The 15,180-nt window shown below is 35.0% G+C and overlaps 2 protein-coding genes across 2 annotated transcripts in view; both read right to left on the bottom strand.

Moving 5' to 3' along the window:
• LOC142152875 (protocadherin gamma-B7-like) overlaps positions 1 to 15,180 on the bottom strand; it is a 420,392-nt gene that overhangs the window by 377,774 nt on the left and 27,438 nt on the right. The window lies entirely within an intron of this gene.
• On the bottom strand, positions 5,013 to 7,478 carry LOC142149581 (protocadherin gamma-B1-like). Its single transcript, XM_075204905.1, has one exon. It carries the CDS (start codon positions 7,476 to 7,478, stop codon positions 5,013 to 5,015), a length of 2,466 nt encoding a protein of 821 aa, XP_075061006.1.

The raw sequence follows: 15,180 nt of genomic DNA, 5'->3' as shown, positions 1-15,180 counted from the left end.
TCCAAATGAAGCATTTAGATTATTAAATGCCTTGTTGTTTCATTTCTTGGTCATTTTTCTTTGATGCTTTGTGTTGTCCACCTCCAAATATTCTTAGAAAGAAATGTATTTATCCCATCTAAGGTTCTGCTAATCAGTTAAAATAATAAACATTTTTAAGTACTATTTTATAGAATACAAGTAAGTATATCTGGATTGTGAAGGAGTAACAATGGCTTCTGTTCTTCAAGCAGATCTGCAGTGTCTGAGGATACCAATGAATTCTATTTTCACTGTAATTCTCTCAACTTATTGGTAAACAGCGGCGCTCTGAGGTATAAATGTGGAATTGCAGCAGAAATATTTTTTTATAACATATAACTAAGAAATAAGCTAAGAAATATAGTTAAATTATTCTGAATGATAAGTTTAATATATTTAAAACCTTTGAAAACATCTATGGTTATGAAACTTGTCAACTGAATAATATAATGCATTAAAGAGGTTTTACATGTTTTGCAATATATCAATAGTTATTAGGAGAAATCTGTTATGTGTAATTATATGATTTTGCAACAGACCGTAATAAAGTATAGTAAAGATATTATCAAATGATAATAGAAATAAAACATGATATGTTTCCATTCTCTGTGCTTTGAATCTCTTGTTTAATGTATACTGTAAATATGGAAATAAAAATCACTCCTTTTTATGAGAGCTTGGATGTCTTAGAATGAAAAGCAATATTTCAGGCATTTTTTTTACAAAAAGCATATTGCACAATGTATACTATTACTTCTTGTATTAATGAATTCTTCATAATATACAATTTAGGGTTTACCATTTTAATTCTTCAAAATTACATTGGAAATATTATATTCAAATATATTTTTTTCAAAATGTGGCTCTTGCCAACTAACCTGAATCTCATTGTCCTACTGAAAAAGATAAAAAAAAATCAAACATGTTTTTGGTTAACACTAAGCATGGTGTAACTATGAAATTATTTAACTGATAAAGATAATTTTTACATACTTTTTGGGGAACTTTGAAGTTATGACTGAACAATCAGTTAGTGTTTATAGTGAGCAGGGATAGATCTAACTACCCGCACAGGCTGTTGGCGTTCCTCCAAATGGCAGTCGATTTGCCCTTATAAAAGCAAGTAAGTCTAGCAAAATAAACAGAGTGGCTGTCTTAAAGGTTGAGGGTGTTTTACTGCCTGACATTACAGGGGGCCCTAAAAGCCTGGCAGATTCTAGCTGTCAACAACAGGTACAATGAGACTGTGAAAATATGGAATTAGTGTGGCTGACAAGAGGGGACAGGACACCTTGAAGCTGTGAACAATCGTCTGGCAACAAAGTGCACTGTGTGGTATAAAAATTGGGTTATAATATGACTATATAAGATAGATATAATAGTTGCTTACTTGGCAATGGATTAAAACTAGTATGCTACATTGCACATTGTTACCATATCATCATCAGTTATTGATATAGCTCCACAAATTCTGCAGTGCTGTACAGAGAACTCACTCACATCAGTCCCTGTCTCATTGACACTTTCATTCTAAATTCCCCAACATACACACACACACACACACACACACACACACACACACACACACACACACGCAGAGACTAAGAGAGACTAAAGTCAATTTTTAATAGCAGCCAATTAACCTACTGGTTTGTTTTTGATGTGTGGGAGGAAACCGGAGAACCCAAAGGAAGCCCATGCAAACACGGGGAAGAACATACAATCTCCACACAGATAAGGCCATGGTCGGGAATCAAACTCATGACCCCAGTGCTGTGAGGCAGAGGTGCTGACATCTAAGCCACTGTGCTGCCCGATTACCATATAGGTAAATGAAATAAAATATAATTTAGTAGGTAGTAGGAGTAAGGGAAAATTGTGTGAAATAACATATAATAGATAATAGTGTATATATATATATATATATATATATATATATATATATTTATATATATATATATATATATATATATATATATATATATACATTAGTAATATATAGATGAAATTGTTTAAATTACTAGTTACCAGTTTGTATATGTATGCATAGAGATGTATATCTGTGTTTGACTGGTAGACTGAGCCATTGTGTATTACGAAACAGGTTGCCTTTGCACAGATTATTATTAGGACCTCCAGTCAGGACCAGACAATGGGTCCATTGGTGGTCAAGATTTACTTTTGATCAAGTCATCTAGATTTGTGGAAGTCCAAATATACTAAGGTATCTGGCAAGACCTCATTGTAATTTAAATACAAAAAAGTGAAGGCTGTTATCATAGAGACTTAAAGCATACCATGGATTTGGTTTTATCTGGATTTCAACATACCATGAGAAAGCTTAGATAGCTAAATAAGAGTATGGGTATAACAATGAGGGATCAGTGCTGAGTGTCTTGTGAATGTTTGGAATCTTGGAATTGCTTTTAAAGGTTTTATATAGGACCTACCTTACCCCATCCCGCCTCCACAAGATATGGCCTTCTCACTCCCAATTATGTTGGCGCCATTGTGGGGCAGTTGGAGATGGTCCTGCCCAGTAATCCAGCTGCTCTGGATAGAGGTTTTCCATTTAGCGGCAAAGGGCACCATGGTGTCCATGGCCCCATCACCACTCATTGCCCTCCTCCATCTATATCCTGAACAATTGCCGAAGCACCACAGATATGTGTGAGGATATATCCTTATTTCTGCCTGGGCGGCAATCGCGCCACAATGGAAACAACCTCTACCTCCCACCATCCATAAAATCACAGCCAAAATCCAGCTTCAAGATGGAGACATATGATGTCCTAAACTCTATGGTCGCCATCCTCTCCCATAGTCAAATGGATGGCCTGGCATGAGTTCACTACAGATGGTGAAGGCTCTATGCTATTACATCCACCGAATTTGACTGCCTTAGCCAACCTAAAACCAACCGACCAATCTCCCACCACTTAGTTTTAAGCATCACGCAGCAGTTTTTAATCTTTGTGTTCAAATGTCTTCCATTTACTAATGTCAATTTATATTTTGTTGAGTTTTCTGTTATGTCTCCTCCCCACTATGTGTACACATTCCAATTCCCCTCCTTTTTCTGTAGCCTGGTTTTGGGTTAATTTTTCCCAAAAATACTACACTGTTAGGCGCCCTTCTACTATTTGATTGGATTTACCAACTGGCCCTTTTGGAGGAAAGGTTGCTGCCTGTTATTTAATGAAGCGTTGAAAGAGGTGTACCTGGACTTTATACTATATGTAATATTAATACTGGGTTGAACGCCAACTTTTACTGACTTAATTATATATATATATATATATATATATATATATATTGTAACAAAGGGAGGCATTTAGCTGGCAATATGCAGAGAAAGCATGGAAGAGGAGTAAAACATTTGGGCAGTAATGCACCTAGATTGATGACTTATGTGTAACAAACAATAGTTTAAGTTTGGTTAACTTACATGATAGAGAAATCCTTCCTCTCAGCAAACAGACAGGGTGTGTCTGATGGTGCAAACAGAGCCAGTGATGGGGCGTTTCCTTTTAAAGAGAAGGTGGGTGTATCACCTGTCCATCAAGCTAAGGCTGGGGGAGGAGTATCAGGTATAAAAGTTTGTTTATATCATTTGTGCACTGAGGCCAACGCTGGGGAAGCTGGCTGGTCTTGAGAGAGAGCTGGTCTATGTATAGCTAGCGTTTAGGGTCTCCATAATTGCTGTGAAAGTATACGGTGTCAAAACATTTACTAATCCTGACAATAAAGCTACATAAAAAGGAAGAAGTTGTTCGCGTGTGCTTCAGCAGTAGCGGGCTCTTGCCACAATATATATATATATATATATATATATATATATATATATATATATATATATAATATGGAATATATGATAAGTATACTACCCAACACTCCAAATAGTTTTATGAGCACTTGGCTTCCATAGCTGAGCCACTCTTTGGGCCATATTAAATCTCAATGTACCTAGCTCAACCAACAGATTGAGATCATTGGCTTAACTCAACAAATTAGCATGTTCTGAACCCTGTACCCCTAACTCTACAATCATCCCTTCTATTTCTGAGTTTTCACTAAGATTGAAACCATAGAACCACATTCAAATTAGACCTTCAACATCTCTAAGATCACAGTATTTTTGCACCATATTTCCCTACTAAGCAAGGGGTCATCAATAAGAAAACCAGAATATGCAGCTTAATTTGGTTGACAATATGAAAATGTATCTTCTCTTATGTCAACTGCTCAAAGTGTTTATGTGACTCTTTCTTTTAGGATAGCACCGATGCAACAGTATCATATTTGTCTACATTTCCATCCCTCTCATATACTGACCCTCTTTTCTGCAACCCCTTCCCCTAGTTTTAAAAATGTATGCAAAATCAAGTATTTTTTTATTAAAACAACCCAAATAACTTCCTCACCTTTATGACACCTAGTATTTACTGCTGTTACTTTTGGAAATATAATATTTTCTTTCAACTATGTACTAACTGAAGAAACTTTTGCATACATAATAACAATAAAAAAATTTTAACAAATGGATTTGTTTCTTTTTTGTTTCCTTATTTTTCATGAGGTAGGGGGTTATAGTATGGGGTGGGGATGGATAGGTAGAGACATGTACACAACAGGTTAAAACATATAACAATAGATTACTATAAACACATATTTGAATAGCCTAAAATGGCTATAAGATATCTAGAGAAGATGAGATAGCTTAAATACTAAGAAGTGTTATGTTCTGGATGATAATTATAGTGTCCCGAATGCTGCTTTAAGCATGTTTATTTGGTTATATGGATATATAAGGTTCAAGAGGATGTTGGAATCCTTGGAGGACATTTAAACAAAAAATATTAAGTAGATAAATTAAATAATTAAAATTATTTTAAAAATAGTTACTGCACTAAAACTTTCACAATATCACAATATATATAATTTAATTATATTTTGAGCAGATATATTCACCCTGTATTTAAAATAGATTTTTAATCTTTTATTTGCTGTTGAGAAAATAGATTATAAGAATGTAAGTTTGCACTCACCTCTACAATGTTGTTGGTTGTTGGAGGTTCTTCAACATTTTCTTTTGCATTTCCCGAATTATCAGCATCAAGAAGATTGTCTATAGGAACATTTGGATTTGGTTTCAGAAAACTGAAATCACTTTCATTTGAATCCAGAGCAACACAAACATCATATGAAAGTGGAAAAGGCAAACTTGCAGTGCTGTATCTGGAAAATAACTGAGGATCCATCTGAGAATATATGTTTGGATTTATTGTGCTGAAGCTTGTTGACGATTCATCTTTTCTACATTTTGACAGAACAGCCAAAATTACTGTCAACATGAAAAAGAAAGTAATCAGAGCTAAGGCGATAACTAAATAAAACTGTACATTTGACTGTGTCTCTCCATTTGTTGGTTGAATGCCAAGTTCGGGAACAACATGTTGGAAGTCCTCAGCAGCAACAAGATTTAATGTAACAGTGGCTGACAGTGAGGGTTCACCATTGTCCTTCACTAAGACTACTAGTCTTTGCCTGAAGTTATCCTTCTCCTGAAAGATACGTGATGTTCTTATTTCACCAGTATTATAACCAATAGTAAAATAGATGGGTTCTGATGCTTGTATAAAATTATAAGAAAGCCAACCATTGTGTCCAGAGTCAGCATCAATTGCCACCACTTTTGTTACTAGATACCCTTGTTCAGAAGCCAATGGAACCATTTCAAACACATTCTCACTTTCTGGTGAAGGATAAAGAATTTTGGGTGTATTGTCATTCTGATCTACTACACAAATCGTGAGGGTTGTATTAGTGCTCAGGGATAGTAATCCATTGTCTTTTGCAATTATCTGGATGTGAAATTCTTTCTGGTCCTCATAATCAAATGATCGTTGTGCATAGAGAACACCAGTGACTGGGTTAATGGACAAAAAGGAGAATACAGGGAATTTATCCATATCTGAGTTAACAATGGAATATGTGATCTTACCATTTTCTTCTGTATCAGAATCTGTAGCCTGTACACTATAAATTGAGCCTCCAGGCAAGTTATTTTCTGTAATGTAAGCAACATAATGACTCTTCTGGAACACAGGTGGGTTATCATTTACATCTGATATTATCAAACTAATGTTACTTATTTTGGACAGTGGCGGAGATCCTTTGTCTGTGGCTACTATAGAAATATTGTAATATGATATCTTTTCTCTGTCCATAGCATTTGTTGTAATAATTTTATAATAGTGTCCAGATGATAATAATAATTTAAATGGTAATTCATCTTTAATCTCACAGACAACATCACCATTTTCTTCTGAGTCTTTATCATGGATGTTAATCAGAGCAATTACTGTGCCTGGTAATGAATCTTCAGAGATTGGAGAAGAGAGGGAATTGAGGGTTATTTCAGGTGCATTATCATTCATGTCTATTACTTGGACCACCACATTGGCATGAGAAACTAGGCCGCCTCCATCCTGTGCTTGAACAGACATTTCATAAGTTTTTGTTCTTTCAAAATCCACATTTCCTTTAGTTATTATTTCTCCGCTATTGGAGTCAATTCCAAAAACATTTAATCCATCTTCAGGAATGTTGCTGAATGAATATGTTATTTCAGCATTTGAGCCTTCATCATTATCATTTGCTTTCACAGAAACAACAAGTGTGTTGTGTGGTATATTTTCATTTAGTGTAACTTTATACACCTCTTGAGTAAATATAGGAAAATTATCATTGACATCAGCAACAGAAATCTTGACTTGCACAGTACCAGTAAGTGTTGGATTACCTCCATCTGATGCTGTTAGTATTAGTTCATAATAACTCTGGGTTTCTCGATCTAAAGATTTTTCTAAAATGATTTCAGGATATTTGGTGCCAACAGAATTTGTTTTTTCCCCCAATGTAAAATATTGGTTATCACTGAGCAAATATGATATTATTGAATTTGAACCTAAATCAGGGTCTCTGGCATCTTGTAATAGAAATCGTGCACCTGGTAAGGTTGATTCTACAATATCTAATTTGATAGTTTCAAGATAAAATTTTGGAACATTGTCATTTATGTCTTGAATTTCAACCTTGACATTGAAAACATTTAAAGGATTTTCTACCAATACATCAAAGGTTAGAAAACAGGGATCTGTTGCAGCACATAATGTCTCTCTGTCAATTCTGTCTTTTATATACAGATTTCCATTGTCTAATTGAACAGAAAAATATTTCTCTGAGACATGAGAAACAAGACGAAATTGTCTATCAGAAAGTTCCTTAATATTAAATCCCAAATCCTTTGCTAAGTTACCAACAAATGAACCTTTTCTCATTTCCTCAACAATGGAATAATGAATCTGAGCAGAAACTGAATGACAAAACCCATAAATTAAGAAATAAAATGCTACTTGCCATCCTTTGTATGCCTTTCCTTGGTGGGTCTTCATGTTATCCTTCTGTATCTCAGAGGTATCAATTCAGAATTCCTATGTGCCACAAGCTTTGCAAATCCAGATGAAGCATTTACATTATTAAATGCCTTGTTGTTTCATTCGTTGGTCATTGTTCTTTGATGCTTTGTGTTGTCCACCTCCAAATATTGTCATAAAGAGGTATCTTTTTCCCATCTAAGGTTCTGCTAACTAGTTGAAATAATATACATTTTAAGATACAATTTTATAGAATTCAAGTAAGTATATCTGGATTGTGAAGGAGTAACAATGGCTTCTGTTCTTCATGCAGATCTGCAGTGTCTGAGGATACCAGTGAACTCTATTTTTACTGTAATTCTCTCAACTTATTGGTAAACAGCGGCGCTCTGAGGTACAAATGTGGAATTGCAGCAGAAATATTTTTTATAATAATCTATAACTAAGAAATAAACGAAATTAAATTATTCTGAATGATAAGTTTTATATGTTTAAAACCTTTGAAATCATCTATGTTTATGAAATTTGTTCATGATTCAGTCATTTCTTCTCCAAAAAAAATTAATTGAATAATATAATTTGTTAAAGATGTTTTAAATGTTTTGCAATATGTTAATGGTTATTATTAAGAAAAAATCTTTTGTGTGTAATTATATGATTTTGCAATAGACAGTACTAAAATATAGTAAATATATTAACAAATAATAATAGAAATAAAATGTTATATGTTTCCAATGTCAGTGCTTTGAATCTCCTTTTATACTATAAATATGTAAATAAAAATCACACTTTCCTTTTCATGAGAACACCAAGAATAAAGGACAATTTTTTCAGGAATTTAAAAAAAAATAAGGCATTTAGGCATTTAAAAAAAATAAATAAAAAAAATCATATTGCACAATGTATACTATTACTATTTTACTATTTTTATTAATGACGTCTTAATAATATACTATTTAGGCAGGAGAAGTCCATTGCTTCCAAATGATATTATAAATATTATATTAAAATACATTGTTTTCAAAAGGGAAGCTCTTGCCAGCTAACCCGAATCATACTCTCAGGGGCAGGGCCGCCTTCAGAAAAAATCGGGCACAGTACGGGCCCCCCGTGCCACCCGGGCCCCCCCCTCATGAGCACCCCCCCCATGAGCAACACATACTTTCATACTTACCTGGGGGCCCGCCGCTGGTCTCCGCTATTCTGTCTTCAGCATGGCTGTCACCGTGACAGCCAGGCACCATGATCCGATCGCAGGGGTGGAGGAATCATTCCCCCTGCGATCATGTGATCTGTCACAGGCAGAGCACATGATCGCAGGGGGAATGAATCCTCCACCCCTGCGATCGGATCCTGGTGCCTGGCTGTCACGGTGACAGCCAGGCTGAAGACAGAATAGCGGAGACCAGCGGCGGGCCCCAGGTAAGTCTGTGCTCAGCTATTGTACCGGGCCCCCTGGTGAGCCCGGGCCCGGTACAACAGTACCCCCATACCCCCCTGATGGCGGCCCTGCTCAGGGGTGTATTAGCTAAATTGCGGGTTTGATAAAGTGGAGATGTTGCCTATAGCATTCGATCAGATTCTCGCTATCATTTATTTAGTGCATTCTACAAAATGACAGCTAGACTCTGATTGGTTGCTATAGGCAACATCTTCACTTTTTCAAATCCGCAGTTTAGTAAATATACCCCTCAGTGACTTACTAAAAAGATAAAAAGCAATCAAACATGTTTTTGATTAACACTAAGAAGGTGTAAACATGGTATAACTACAGAATTATTTAATTGATAAAAATACTTTTCAATTACTTTTTGGGAGCTTTGAAGATTATGATTAAATAATCAGTTAGTGTATATAGCTGGCAGAGATAGATCTAACTTTCGACACAGGCTGTTGGCATTCTTCAAATGGCAGTCCACTACCCTTACAGAAGCAAGTAAGTCTGACAAAATAAACAAAGTGGCTGTCTTAATGGGTGAGAGTGTTTTACTGCCTGACATTACAGGGTGTACTGAAAACCTGGGAGATTCTAGCTGACAGCAATAGGTACAATGAGAACATGATAATATGGAATTAATGTGGCTGACAAGAGGGGACAGGACACCTTGAAGCTGTAAAACAAGGTGAACAATTGGCTGGCAAAGAAGGGCACTGTGTGATGTAAAAAATGGTTTATAATAAGACTATATCAAGATATGTAGCAAAAGAAAATATTTTTTAAAAATTATTATTGCAGTACCATGTTAGCCAGAAAAATCTATGAGATGTTAAGTACTTTTGTGTCAAAAAAGACAAAAGTATTACAGGAGTGATACCTTTATTGGCTAACCAAAAAAAAATATTATTTTATTTGCTAGCTTTCAGAGCACAGAGACCCCTTCATCAGGCAACTTTACAACTTTACATTTGTAATTTGCCTGATGAAGGGGCCTCTGTGCTCTGAAAACTAGCAAATATAATAATATTTTTTTTTGGTTAGCCAATAAAGGTATCACTCCTGTAATACTTTTTTTACATGAAAGTATTTAAAATCAAATATGACTATATAACATATATATAAGAATTGCTTACTTGACACCAGATTGAAACTAGTATGCTACATTGCACATTGTTAACATTTCATCATCAGCTATTTATATAGCACCACTATTTCCGCAGTGTTGTACAGAGAACTCACTCACATCAGTCCTTGTCTCTTTAAAACTTACAGTTTAAATTGCCTAATATACACACACACAGGCCAAGAGAGACTAAGGTCAATTTTTAATAGCAGCCAATTAACCTACTAGTATGTTTGTGGCGTGCAGGAGGAAACCACAGTTCCCGGCGGAAACCCATGCAAATACGGGGAGAACAAACAAACTCCAAACAGATATGGCCATGGTTGGAAATCGAACTCATGACACCAGTGGTGTGAGGCAGAAGTGCTAACCACTAAGCCACCATGCTGCCTGATTACCATATAGGTAATTGTTTAAACAAAATAAATTTAATTTAGTGGGTAGCAGGATTAAGGGAATATTGTTTGAAACAACATATAAAAGATAATAGTTGCTGTATATATATATATATATATATATATATATATATATATATATATATTAGTAGTATGTAGATTAAATAGTTTAAGTTACAAGTTGTATGTTAGATGATTGCGTAAACTAATTTGTATATGTATGCATAGAGATGTATATCTGTGTTTGACTGCTAGACTGTGTCATTGTGTATTGTAAAACTGGTTGTCTTTGCACAGATTAAGATTAGGACCTCCAGTTAGGATCAGACAATGGGCCCATTGGTTGTCAAGAGGTTTACTTTTGATCAAGTCACCTAGATTTGTGGAAGTCCAAATATACTAAGGTATCTGGCAAGACCTAATTGTAATTTAAAATACAAAGAAGTGAAGGCTATTATCATAGAGACTTTAAGCATACCATGTTTTATGTTTTATCTGGATTTCAACATACTATGAGAAAGCTTAGATAAGAGTATGGGTATAATGATGCAGGGTCAGTGCCGAGGGTCTTTGCTCCTTTGCACGACTGCTGGGCATCCTTGGTATTCCCACTAAAGATTTCTAAAAGTAGCTGCAGCTTCGTCATTGGCTCACTGACCTTCTCCGAAGTGCCTGCCAGCTGAGCCCACCCCCATCTTTGCTTTATACCAAGTTGACTAAACGCAACAACAAAGAAGGCATCACTTTCTGGTATCATCACTTGACCACTCTCACACACAAACCTAAACATGCATCTCAGACCAAGTGGGAAATGGACCTTACTGTTTATCTCTCTCCAGCTCAACGGGACAATATTTACAACAACTTATTTAAAATGTCTAAATGCGCTAACCAATTAGAAATGTTTTTGAAGGTTTTATATAGGACTTACCTTACCCTGTCCCATCTCCACAAGATATGGCCTTCTCACTTGCAATTATGTTGGCGTCATTGTGGGACAGCTGGAGATGTGTTTTGGTCCTGCCCAGTAATCTAGCCGCTCTGAGTAGAGGTTTTCAGTTTAGCAGCAAAGGTCACCATGGTGTCCCTGGCCCCATCACCACTCATTGCCCTCCTCCATCTATATCCTGAACAATTTCCGAAGCACTATAGGTATGTGTAAGGACATATCCTTATTGCCGTCAGGGAGGCAATTGCGCAAACAATGGAAACAACCTCTACCTCCCACCATCCATAAAATCACAGCCAAAATCCAGCTTCAAGATGGAGACATATGATGTTCCTTACTCTATGGTCGCCATCCTCTCCCATAGTCAAATGGATGGCCCGGCATGAGTTCACTACAAATAGTGAAAGCTGGCCTGGCCTAGCCGCCTTCACCTCAACCAAACATTCTCCCACCATTTTGTTTTAAGCGACATGCAGCAGTTTGGAATCTGTGTGTTCAAATGCCTGAGAGGTGCTGCATTAATTGTCCTCCATTTACTAATGTCAATTTATATTTTGTTGAGTTTTCTGTTATGTCTCCTCCCCACTATGTACCCGTACCCATTCCCCTCCTTTTTCTGTACCCTTACACCGTAAAAATCTTAATAAAAATAATTCTGTTAAAAAAAAGATGAGGGGTCAGTCCAGGAAAGAACAACACAAAGGGACAGACACAGAAATGAGGATTCTATGACATCCAAGGAAAGGTATCTATGTATTTACCCTCATATCATTCTTACAAGTATGTATTAATTGTTTAGTGTTTTTAAATATAATTTTATGCTTTTATGTAATTAAGTAAGCATATATATATAATTAGAAATATTTCTCACTACTGTGCATCTTCTATTGTGTTGATTTGTCTTACCTGTGAATAAATTAAGTTAATAGATCAGAGTTCCAGTAATTATAATTATTATACTTATATATTACTTGGAAGGTCACCCGACATTGTGTGGGTCCGATTTCTGATGTGTAGTGTTTTAATGTATTAGCAAATCATTTGGTAAATAGGCCAAAAAAGCTATTTAGAAAATAAGATTTGTTGCTTTTGTTGCGTTGTCGTATTGTGGCGAGGTTTCCTTCCAACAGTCAAACAACCAAAACATGCTATTTTCAATATTTATCACTCTATCGCTTTATTGCAATGCGGTCTAATAGGTTACTTTTTGGATACTAAATAAGTATGTAAGATTTGGCAACTTTTCCTTAAGAGCTGTGTAAGATATTCGACAACAAACAAACTTCTTCATTTTATATTTATAGATATATATTATACTTATATGGTAAATATAATAAACATAAGATTCAATGACAACACGAGATGAGAAATTATTACATCTGCCCAGTCACGTAAATTTCAATAAATATTTACTGATGGTAGGAGCAGCTGTTTGAGCCAGAATAAACTGTGGTAAGTTATATGAGTCAAGGAAAGATAAAACGGAAATTAGCAACTAGTATGGCCAAGATAATCCAAATTCCTGTTATATACAAGGTAAACCAAATATGCAATTTAGAGAGCCCGCCTGTGACAAACATACATATAATATATATATATATATATATATATATATATATATATATATGCATATATATATATATATATATATATATATATATATACACATTTCATGGAGTGTCAAGCAGAGTGTCTAATGGTTGGATTTGGAAAAAACAGTTGTGACAGCATTATACTTACTTACAAAAAATATTTTTATTTTAGGAGTTCAACAGATCATATAACTTTTTTAACTAGGGTTTCAGGTACTGTCATTTAAACCTGATAAATAACTTATTGTAAAAAATATTAAGTCAATTATTAAACTAAAGCTGTAATTTAGATGTATTCTTATCTTCAAAATATGGAATTTTATTGTATTACAAGTGGGAACATGTTAATATATTGAAAACACAATAGAGGAGTATGCATCAAGACACAGATCATGCTTAACAAAATTTAAAGCAATGACACACATGCTTGAGATACAGGGTGCCTAACAGTGCTTTAAGGGACTGGTCATCCTGCTATTCACCGTGTGTACACAGAAATAAATTATATTGAACACTCAAAATTGAGTATGTAAAAAGAAAAGCATGATGGAGGAGTTTGATTTAATGTTTTAAACAAAGGTTTAAGATATTCGAGTGTTGAAGGCTGGAGTGAACTAAGGAAACTAAGACCAAGTTGCAAAAGGAGTTCGAGAAAGTTCACTCAGAGAGACCATTTGATCATTGGAAATCTTACTATAGATCCCATGATAAATTTAATTAAAAATATTCAAAAATGTGCTCCTTCCTTTTTATGAAAACAAAACGCATTTGAAATAAACACAAGAAAACCCTTCCTCATCTCACAACTTATACTCATTTAATTGTAAATCAATACAGAGACAAAATAATTGATATTGTATACTTTTTCCAAAAAGCACCTGACAAAGATATCACAAAAGTAAATTTTGACAACAATACACAATCAATTACCTGTCCCACAAATAAAGGCGGTTGGATAGCCGCCTTTGTTTAAATTAATTGTTTTTCTATGGGAGTCCAGGGACCACTGCAATAATGATCCCAGCACCTAAAAAATATGCATTGGATGCCGCTACCAGTGTACATGGCTCTACCCACAACTTGGCTGTAGTTTCTCAGTACCATGTTCCCTACCTACCTGTCAAGACAGAGGGCAGGGCTATTTATTTCCCCCCTTACCCACACCAACACAGTAGAAGGTGGTACCAGGAAGGGCCCCCATTAAAGGACTGTGGACTGTTCCAAATGCCAACCCAAAACCTGGGCTATAGTCCTGGGATTAAAGCCCTCCCATTAGGTGTTGCATCAATTTCTTATACTTTGTGAGATTATAAGCAATTGTAAGTACTGCCTTCCATTCATTTGTCTTATGTCATATCCCTGTGCAATAAATCACTGCAGAATATGTTGGCACTTTATAAGTAAAAGTTAATACTATTAGCAAAACAACAATAAAATGTACTAAAATGTCATAAAACATACTTTGTATATTGTGTATATAATTAAAAATTTCATAATAATAAGTTATGCCTTAATTAAAAAACATTATTTATTTTGAAAATCTAAATAGGAAATTAAGAGTAATCAGTGCCACCATTTGTATTCACATATCACTATATATAAAGTGAAAAATGAATGATAATATCACAAACCAGTAATGATGCTAACTGTCGAATTAGCAATGTGAAAACTGAATAGAACATTATGTGCACAAAAAACATATGTATGGGGCAGGAGATAGATAGGTAGAGACATGTACATCACAGGGTAAAACATCTAACAATAGATTATTATAAACAAATATTTGAACAACATTAAATGGTTAAGCTCAAACACTAGGGAGTGTTATGTCCTGGATGATAATTAAGGGGTCCCCGAGTCTGCTTCAAGCATGCTCATTTGGTTATATGGCTATATATGGTTTAAGAAGATGTTGGAATCCTTGGTTAGGATGACTTTGAAAAATATTAAGTACATAAGTTAAGTAATTGAAATCATATCAAAAATAGTTACTGCACTGAAACTTTCACAGTATCGCAATATAAATAATTGAATTATATTTTGAGCGGGTATATTCACCCTGTATTTAAAAAAGATTTCCAGTCTTTAATTTACTGTTAAGAAAATATATTTTAAAAACATAATTTTGCACTCACCTCTAGCATGTTGTTGGTTGTTGGAGGTTCTTCAACATTTTCTTTTGTGATTCCCAAATTATCAGCATCAAGAAGATTGTCTATAGGA

This window comes from Mixophyes fleayi, chromosome 4 (genome assembly GCF_038048845.1).
Source record: "Mixophyes fleayi isolate aMixFle1 chromosome 4, aMixFle1.hap1, whole genome shotgun sequence".
Taxonomy (NCBI): Eukaryota; Metazoa; Chordata; class Amphibia; order Anura; family Limnodynastidae; genus Mixophyes; species Mixophyes fleayi.
The sequence above is the reverse complement of the archived record's forward strand: the minus strand, read 5'-3'. Positions and strand labels throughout refer to the sequence as shown.